We start from the raw sequence: 10,356 nt of genomic DNA on the forward strand, positions 1-10,356 counted from the left end.
AATGGTATATTTTGAACAGCATAAAATATATCCTTTTTTTTTTTGTCAGTAATGGGGTCTGCTTATGTGGTGCTGAAGAATTGAACCCAGAGCCTCAGCCACCTTCCCAGCCCTCCATTTTTGTATACTATTGTTTTATACTGTAGTTACTACACACAAATTCTTCTAGGTCATTTGCCACTAACCATTCACACTGGAAACATGAGACTAGAATCAGATAAACCAAACTGTACTATGTGAACAACTTGGGCTGTCTTTTCAGAGCCCAAGTGTTCTGTGACATATGCAGGGCACTAGTTAAAAGACTGGGATAATGTGTGTGAAGGACCTGGCAGTTAGAAAACTGATGTTTGCATCTTTCTAGATTTCCTTTCTTGGTTGTAAATCACGTAAAAATGGTTAAGTTTTATTTTTAACACACTATGATTCGTTTCTAGTCAAGGTAACCTATATAGTTCTTAACTCCGAGTGCCAAAAGAGATTGGCAAGACAAAAATCCACCTCTCTACTTCCAAAGGCCTGCTGAGGGCTCGGAAAGCGCTGGGAGGACCTCCGCTATCCCAGCATTCACCGCGCTCCCTCAGCAGCTCTCGCCCTGCGTCGTCTCGATGGTGAGCACCAGCTTCCGCCAGGGCCTTGGCGGCGGCGGCGGCGACTTTTGAGTGCGGTAAACGTCTTCTAAGTTGGCGGCCGGATCGCGCGGGGCCGAGCGTGGAGGGGCGCGATGTCCGAGAAAAAGCAGCCGGTAGACTTGGGTCTCCTGGAGGAGGACGACGAGTTCGAGGAGTTTCCTGCCGAAGGTGAGCGTGGTGGGTGGCGTGGATGGTGACTCAGGCCTGCAGGTGGGGGCGCGGGAGCCGGGGCCTAGCTGGGGTCGGGGTGGCGGGGAGGGAGGGGACCTCAGCCCCTCCCGTTGCTCGGCTCCGGGGGTCCGTGACCTTTCCGTTGGCGAGGCCCGGGGCTGCCGGATCACCACTCTTGAGTAGCCGGTGCTCCTCGAAGCGGGGCTTGGGGGCGGGGGAGGCGAACCCGCGGCCCGGTGCGGATGGGCCCTCGGCGGCGCAGCCAGCTGACCCGCCACCTCGCTCCCGTCTCCACGCCCTGCCTCACATTCCCTTGGTTTAGCAGCCTTCTTTGGCTTTTCAACTTCTGTGGAATGAAGTTGTTGCGCCTACTTGAGACAGTGCGGTTTCTCCTAGGACTCTAAAGCTAATGAAGCCCGGGATGGAGGGAGCAGGATTCTAGGATATTGGCTTGGGTGTTGAATCCTCCTTCTTGACTTCTGCTGGTTCCTCACGGCTTTACAGGACGCTAGATTGCTACACGTTCATTAACTTCCCAGCAGTAGAGGAGCTTTAGTTTTCTCATTGTAGGTGAAAGCTACAATTTCAGCTAATATTTCTTTGGGGGACTAAAGTACATTGACAGTTCCTTACAAGTAAATTCTAGTTGGTGGCTGTGTAATATTCAGGTCGTTAAGCAGGCGCTTAATGTGTTAAGGATCTTTGTGAAATGCATTTTCCAGATTCTCGATTATTTAAACTGAAACTGGACTTTATGAGGAAGTCAAATCAAATTCCTAGGCAAAATTGATCTAAGTATGTTTTGGGAGGCTTTTACATGATTGGATATTTAGGACTGGAGAGCAACTTAGTGGAGAAGGTTTTCATTTTTCATCCATTGTAAAGTCAGGTTCTTGGTAGAATGGAGATGAAAACAAATAATTTGCTTGGAACTTGCTTCGAATACTTTTTCACACAAGACACAACCTTGTTGATTTTTTTTTTTCCTCTGACAGATGTAGATGAGAGAAAAATGAGAAGACAGTTTTTTGCATTTTTAAAAAATTCTCTTCTTCCTTTGTCAGAAGCCTTCCTCCTTGCTGGAGTGACTTCTTCATTTTGTTCATCCTCTGACAAACCAGCTGTACCATCCTCCTGTACCAGATTGGACTGATGAGCTTGGTCTCTTGACACCTCATCTGGAACCAGGCCCATTTTTACATTTGGACAGATACTCTCAGTTTGCATTTCCATCCACAGTTTATCTTTCATAAACTTGCTTATACTAAACATTAAACATAAAGTTGTTGCCAACTTTATAAATGAAAAATTAAATCCTATTATTTTAATTTGGACTTATTTGGACTTAATTTGGACTTTACATTTTGTACAGAGTTTATATGTTTTGCATGTTTTACATGTTTTGTGTGTAATATGTATTACAGTGTGGAGGATTTATAAATGTTGGAAATGCTGTTTTGTGATGTTCAGCTCATATCACTTAAGCTGGATTCCACATAGTAGGTATTTCTTGTTGATAAGCCAAATCTTTGTTTTCCTGTAAACAGATGACAATTTATAATGCTTAGTTATGACTTTAAAAAAGTTATTTCTCAAATTCATTTGTAATGCTGAAAGGATGGATGGTATGATACTGAAGACTTTAATACATCTTCTGGAATAAGGAATTAAGTTTAAAAATTATATTAATATTATGAAGTAATTAATGAAATTGATCCAGATTTCTGTTTTGCATATATGTGCATATATGAGCAGTCCAAATAAAAACAGTTGATATTTTATCAGCTCCTCTCCCCAAAAACAGCTTTAACATTTTTTTGTTCAGTCTTGGATTTACTTAATTTTTTACATACTATATTTGCTGGTTATGTCACTTCAGTTTTTCAACTTGAAACAGTTTCCATCTTTTGGGTTTGTTTTGTTCTTTTTTTAAACATTAATTTATGTGAAGAAGCCAGTTTTAGAAAGTTCTGCCTTCTGGATTTGTCTGATAGTTTCCTCATGATTAGATTCAGAATAAAGTTTGTTAGCAAGATACTATAAAATACTATGTATTTCATACTACATTATATCAAGAAATACGTTAAGTTGTTCCAGTTTATTGGCAATGAGATTGTTCACTTCGTTAACATGGTGACCATATGTCTCTCAATTTTAAAATAATAAGCACTTTGTCCTCTTACCCAACCATTTTTCACCCTGTAACTTTAACATACATAATTGATCCTTGCCTGAGGTACTGTTTTCAAAATGGTGATTTTTCTGATTTTCATTTACATGTTTATGGATGGGAACTGTAAAAAAGAATATTAGTATCCCTCAAGTGTTTCTCTGGACTCACAAATTTTTTTAAATTCAGTGTATCATTATTTTAAGCCAGCGTCTGTTTCTTTTGACATATTTTTTTGGTATTAAAAAGAAATGTCCCAGATCTGAAATCAGCCATTTCTAAAAGGATTTGGGATTACTTTTAATAGGATAATGAATAAATAACATTTGAACTCAATTGAGGATAAGTATAAGTCAGGCCAGAGTAGGAGAAGATAGTACAAAGAGAAATGAGGAACAGCATGAAATGGTTTAAGCAGTTTAAAGACATGAAGTATGAAGTTAGAGGTTAAATAAAAATGATGATCTTGTGCTTAATTTTTCATTACAGTTTTCACATTAGGAGATTATATTTACGAGTATTTCGTGCAGCATGACTAACAACAAGGGACTTAACACAGTGGATTTGAATGTTAAATATTTTTGTTTAAACTTTGAAACAGTGTCTCCCTATTTAGCTGTGGCTATGCAGCAAGACAGAAAAGCATGTTGATTTGGGATGGAGCAATTGAGAATATAGTTAAGTTTTGGTGGTCTTGAGCTTGAGTTCAGTAGGCGTATGAAAAGGAGTTTGTAGAATTCTAAAACCTAAAGTAGAGTTCTGCATTGCAAACAGATTTGGAAATCAGCAGTGTATTACCAAACAATATCATTCAGGAAAGCACTAAAGGAGAATACCAGCCAACAATGCATTCCTAATTCAGATATTCTGCAAAGAATTTGTATTCAAGAGCGTAAATGAAAGAATTTTTGGCTATAAATTTACTTCATTGTATGCTCTTTAGTTTCTGAAATAGAAGCAATACTTAGTTTTGATGATAGTATCTTATTGATAGTTCTTTCTTATATATCTAGTGGTATGGAATATCAGTGTTCTTAGTATTGCTTTCTCAATAGCTATTCTTTACTCCAGTACTAGAATGTCTTTCTAACTAAGCTTAGCTGAAATCTTAATCTACACCTTCCCTCTACGTCCAAAGGAGAAGGAAATTTTAGAAAGTTACGAACTGCAACAATACTCCTGATGCATATAAATTTCAGCACTGTGAGTGTGGTTTAAGTGTAAGAGCGCTTGTCTAGCAAGCTGAAGGCCCTGAGTGCAAACACCCTACCACAGACATAAATTAAAAAGAGAAAGAATCTGAGTCTTATATTGATGTTATCAGAGACTAGTGATGACTTACAACTTTACGTACTTTTTAATTTCCATATGTGAATTATTAGCCCTTTTATGTTTAACAATTTTACATTCTATTCCGGTATCTGCAGTTTGTTTTAGGGTTGCTGGTATGTATGTTTTGAAAGGTTATAAGAGACTGTACAAAAGCTCAAAGAAAAGTCAAAATTTATCCCATCCAACTATTGTGTCAATAAATTCAGTAATGCATTTGAAAAATAAAAATCAGTGAAGTTTATCCTCCAGAAATTGTAAGTTTTCACGAAACACAGAATTTTTTTATGGCTTGTTTTGGATTATCTGTAAATTTAAGAAACAAGGCAGGGAAACAGATTTATGGAGGAAAGTTACAATTTCTTATAGCTGTGATACTTTTTGAATTCTGAATGTTCAGTGGCAAACTTTCTGAAGTTTTTTTTTTAACTTATTGAGCTATAAAGGAGAAGTATTTAGACATCTGTTTCTATATTTATTTTTTACTAATTTAGCAGTAGTACTAGAGTTCAGGCTTGCTAGGTAAGCCACTTGATCCCTTCGCCACAATTGCTGCTTTTTGGTTTTTTTTTTTGTTTTTTTTTTCAGAAAGGACTGTTGAGACCTTTGCTCTGTCTTTAACAAACTCTGTTTCTGTTTTTAGATTGGGCTGGTTTGGATGAAGATGAAGATGCACATGTCTGGGAGGATAACTGGGATGATGACAATGTAGAAGATGACTTCTCCAATCAGTTAAGGTAGGTTTTAAGCTGAAGTTTTATTATAGTTCAGTATTAATTGTAAGCCTTGAATATGTAACTTGTATAAATAATTGTTCTCTTACACTGTACTTTAACCTTTGAAATAAATAGATTTTTGAATTATGTAAAATAAGACATTATTACGTTCTTGAAGTTTCTATCTTTTTGAATAGGACTTTTGGTCTTTCTAGTTTACAAAGGTATTTAAATTGAAGCCTGTTGGTGGTTTTTGTGAGGTTAATTCTATCAATATTGAGTATTTTGATGGAAATTAGCATTATAAAGTGCTGGAATACCATAGATTAGTGATTCCCAAATCTGAATAGAGTTTGAGGTCATGGGAATGTACTTTTTCATGTTTAAATACAAATCTACCTTATAGACTGTAATCTGGATATTTCATATAAATGGAAGAAGTTTCTTCACAAAACTTAATTTCAGAGTTTATCCATGTGATGGCAAGCATCAGTATTTTATTCCTTCTTATGGCTAAACAATGCTTCATTAATGTGTGTATGCTGGTTTTTTGTTTTGTTTTGTTTATTAATGCCCATCCTGGGGCTTGAACTCAGGGCCTCACCACTTCCAGCTTTTTGCTGGGTAATTGGAGATAAGAATCTCATGGTTTTTCCTGGCTCTGCTGGCTTTGAGCATTGATCCTCAGATCTCAGCCTCCTAGGATTACAGGCATGAGCTACCAGTCTGGTAGGTTAAACTATTTAGTTGGAGATAGTCTGGATTTTTCTGCCCAGGTTGGCTTTGAACTTCAGTCCTCAGATCCCAGCTTCCTGAAGCTCTAGGATTGCAGACACCAGCTACCAATGCCCCACTTAGCTTTTCCATTTTTGTGTAAGGTGTTTATTGTAGGTGGAATCTTAAAGAAAAGAAAAGGTCATTGTACAGCAGGGACTAGCTAGTATACCACCATTAAAAACAAATTTGATTATAAATCATTTCACTTCTCATTATAGTCATATGCTGTTAGAATATTTAATTTCAGACCTTCCAGTGCTATTCCATGTTCTTAATTTTTTCTTCTTTGATTTTTTTTTTAAATTTTAAAAATTGAAACTAAATGAATTTTTCTTCCTTTACTACTCAGCAATCAGATTTCTCTAGTTTTGTCTTTCATTGGTCATAAGAGCACCTTATCCTAAAAAAACTGTTATTGAATATAAGGTTTTTTTTTGTTTTTTATTTAATTTAATTTTATTTGTGAACATACTGTACAGAGGAGTTACAGTTACATGGGCAGGATAATGCGTACATTTCTTACCAAGCATTGCAGCCTCCTCCTTTGTGGTTTTTTTTTTTTTAAATCAGAACTTTCAGTAGTAAATACTGATCAATCGTTAGTACCACCTTTTGTCTTTTTACTGGCTTAGAAATAGAGTATAATCTGTATATTTCTTATGATGTAATGTTTCATTATATTTCCAGCTGCTCTATTTTCCAATTTGAATCATGAGGTTTTTCCCATTTAAAGTTATTGATATATTACTAGTACTGTCAAATAGAACTTAGAATGGAAATGTTCGTTAATTTACCCAATCCAATACAGTCACATATGGCTATTGAGCCATTAAATATACCTAGGGCAGTTGAGAAACTGCTTTTAAATTTTTATTTCATTTAAATAATCATATATTACTACCATAGTGAACAATATAAGCTCAGACATTCCTTCTTTAAGACATTTGTATTGATTCACAAGTCTCCTGCAGGTGTTCTTTATAAGGTCTTTATAAAATGCATGGAAGCCCTTATTATGGTATCAAAAACAGTGAAAAAGAGCATAGTTCACTGTTTTCTAACATTGTTTTATTCTAATCCTGAGATGCAGCTTCTACTTTAGTCATAGTGCCTGAGTTTCACTTTGAATCTGTTGTAATGACCTTAAGCAAGTCACTAAATGAATTGGTACTGTAGGGTATGAATAGTTGTGGTGTTTGTTAAATAAACAAAAATTCAACATATCACACTTCTCATTTGTTTTTCTCACAGTGTAATTACCTTTAACAAATAGAAATATAGTAAGGCTTTATGTGTCCAGTAATTAAGAGTCATTTTTGTTTCTGATACTATTTGTTTCTCTGCACATAAGTAAAAATAGTGTTATGAAGTATATTCAACTTGTATCAAGTCTTAAATTTTAAAAAGCCAGTATAATTATTGATTTACCATGCCAGACGTAGTCATTAAAATAAAACTGAGAACCTAGTTTTTGCCGTTTTTTTCCCCCCTTATTTTGTTTGCAGGGGAAATATGGCTGCCTTTGCTGCAGTCTATATTTATTGCATGTGTTCTCTGATAGTTCAACTGTTCTGAGCGTCTTCCCTTTTTTTTGTTTCTGTTGGGTATTTTTCATACTGCAGATTCATGATACAATGGTTTGGTTTTGTACTTTATAGCCTCAATTTATTTTATGTTTAGTTTGTTACACTTTTAAGGTTTAGCAAAAAACTTTTCATAGTCCCCAAGAATTTAGCTGATAGCATTTCATTATTTCCTTTATTTTTTATTTTTATTTTTTTTTTTTTTGGGGGGGGGGTCTGGTCGTGGGGCCTGAACTCTGGGCCTGGACGCTGTCCCTCAGCTCTTCAGCTCAAGGCTAGCGCTCTACCACTTGAGCCACAGCACCACTTCCAGCTTTTTTCTTCTTTTTTTTTTGTTTTTATGTGGTGCTGAGGAATCGAACCCAGGGCCTCAGGCATGCAAGGCACACACTCTACCACTGAGCCACCTTCCCAGCCCTATTTCCTTTATGTTAAAAGCAGGTTATACTCATAATTAATTAATTAGTGACCACTTCCCATGCAGAAGACTACACAAACTTGAAGGGTTAAGTTTGATGTACTTGTTTAAATCTTAGGTTGAATTTCTAGGGCATTGTTTTTGTCCAAATAAAAGAAATTGAATAATCTGTAGGGAGTTTATAAAAGGGAGCAGAAAGCTGGTGTTTAAGAGCGCTTTGCAATTCTTTCCATTTTAAATAGGAAAAGTATAACATTTTAGCTCGAGATAAAATATAAAGACAATTCTATATTCAATGAAGAGTGGCAACAAAAGTTTTTGTTGGAAACATTTGAGGGGCTCTATGTGATTAAAAATAAAAGCTTTTAGTTTTTATTTTAGCTTTTCCCTTCAGCCTTAGTTCTTATCATGATATTGTATTACATTTATATAACTTCCTTTCATTTAGCCCTCAGAACAAAAAGGATAAGTTGTTATAATGAAGGACAGATAATATAATTTTTAATTCCCTGAGGGGAGAGGAAGGCTCCCAAATGAAGCAATTTAGTTAAACTTACCAAAAGAGAAACCAGAGTTTGATTTGCACTGCCCATTTGTACTCTACACCCAAGCAGAAGACAGGATGAAATAATTCCTAACCTTGATAGGTCATAAAATTAGTTTACTATTTGGATTATAAATAACAAAAAATGTCAAAAAATTGAAAGAGTTTGGCAATTGAGTAATACACAGTTTTCCTATCATATGTTTCTTTGCATTGGGCTAACATTTGATAGTGTAAGAGCATCTAAGCCAATTATACTTGAGAACAAATGTTATTGTATCTTACTGCTGTAGACCATAGTAACCATACTTTACATTTATACATCTATACAGAGACTAGTCCTCCAATAGTTTTGTCTTGAACCTTGATAAAATCTGGATAGTGGTAAATGAGATGCTGGTAATATTCAAAATGATCATTTAAATAGCTGAAGTTAATTACAGGGTTAAACTTTTTTGTGCAAGTGTTTTATGTAGTTATAGCACTGAAAACCTCAGATTTAATCCACATTTAAAATTAGGCAGTTTTAATATTTTTTGACATTTATTATATTTAGTTTAACAGCATATAGGATATACAGAAAACTTACACATCTTTACATTTGTTAATGCTTTTGGTTAGAACAGTAAATATCATTATACAATCTGTTCTTTCTGTAAATAGTAACTGTGATTGTTGTAAAATTGTAAAGATTTGGTATTCATGTGTAGTCACAAGAATGTGGCTCAGTGATACAATATCTAATTAGCATGTGTGAAGCCCTGAGTTTAATTCCTACCACCACCAAAGCAGAAACAATGATTTATGTGTAAAGATTTATTAGGAACAGTACATTTGTAGTCTCTCACATTTCTTCCATAAAGCAATTTTTTTTTTTTGGTCCAGTCGTGGGGCCTGAACTCTGGGCCTGGGCGCTGTCCTTCAGCTCTTCAGCTCAAGGCTAGCATTCTACCACTTGAACCACAGCGCCATTTCTGGCTTTTTTTTTTTTTTTTCTGCTTATGTGGTGCTGAGGAATCGAACCCAGGGCCTCATGCATGCAAGGCACTGAGCCACCTTCCCAGCCAACTAAAAGGAAAGCAAAATTGTATTAGTGCCTTATTAATATGTATTTACCTTCCTTACATAAATTTCTATTTAGGAACTAAAATAAACCTATTTGGACAAGAGTTCAAGCCGGTGCCCAGGCTCAACTTATTTATTTAATATTTGTTGTATTAATACTTATAACTATTTTTTAAAACATCTGTTTCTTTGAGTTATTATAAAGAATGCTTAGTGATGTTGTTCTTTGTGTTTTATTGCAGAGCTGAACTAGAGAAACATGGTTATAAGATGGAGACTTCATAGCATCTAGGAGAAGTATTGAAGTAAACTTTTAACTGTACACTAAATTCTAGAACAGAAACCAGGATGGGATATTTCTAAAAATATGCATATTTCATTATCTGCTTGGATTTGTTTTTGTAACAAAAAATAAACATTTCGATGTAATCTTGCTTTGTAATTTGTAAAGGTGCTTTAATCTTTTGACTCTTTTTTAATTTTATTTTCATGTTTTTGATGAACTTACAATGTGACAATAAAATTCCACCTTATGAAACTTTCTTTTTTAATTTTAACGAGAGCTCAGGTTAAGTCATCTATAGCTAAAATTCTTTTTTTTTTTCTTTTTTTTTTGTCAGTTGTGGGGCTTGAACTCTGGGCTTGAGCGCTGGCCCTGCATGCTTCAGTTCAAGGCTAGCACTCTACCACTTGAGCCACAATACCACTTCTGGGTTTCTGGTGGTTTATTGGAGATAAGAGTCTCACAGATGCCTGAACTGGCTTTGAACCACAGTCATCAGATCTCAGCCTCCTCAATAGCTAGGATTACAGGCATGAGCCACTGGCACTCTGCCTTGTAGCTAAAATTCTTAAGCAACATCAATTAAATGTTGGTCCCATTTTATGGGGTACTGCTTTTACATTACATTAAACTTTAATGTCATCTGTATTTTGATAGTTTAGGCAACA

The 10,356-nt window shown here is 35.7% G+C and overlaps 1 protein-coding gene across 1 annotated transcript; it reads left to right on the plus strand.

Moving 5' to 3' along the window:
• The first annotated feature begins 617 nt into the window (after nt 1–617).
• On the plus strand, nt 618–9,834 carry Sem1 (SEM1 26S proteasome subunit). The gene is made up of 3 exons (XM_042684789.1): nt 618–800; nt 4,946–5,039; nt 9,648–9,834. The coding sequence occupies exons 1-3, from the start codon at nt 725–727 to the stop codon at nt 9,688–9,690; spliced, it is 213 nt and encodes a 70-aa protein (XP_042540723.1). The 5' UTR covers nt 618–724; the 3' UTR covers nt 9,691–9,834.
• The last annotated feature ends 522 nt before the right edge of the window (nt 9,835–10,356 follow it).

This window comes from Dipodomys spectabilis, unplaced genomic scaffold (assembly GCF_019054845.1).
Source record: "Dipodomys spectabilis isolate Male_0828 unplaced genomic scaffold, ASM1905484v1 ptg000089l, whole genome shotgun sequence".
In the NCBI taxonomy this organism is placed as follows: domain Eukaryota; kingdom Metazoa; phylum Chordata; class Mammalia; order Rodentia; family Heteromyidae; genus Dipodomys; species Dipodomys spectabilis.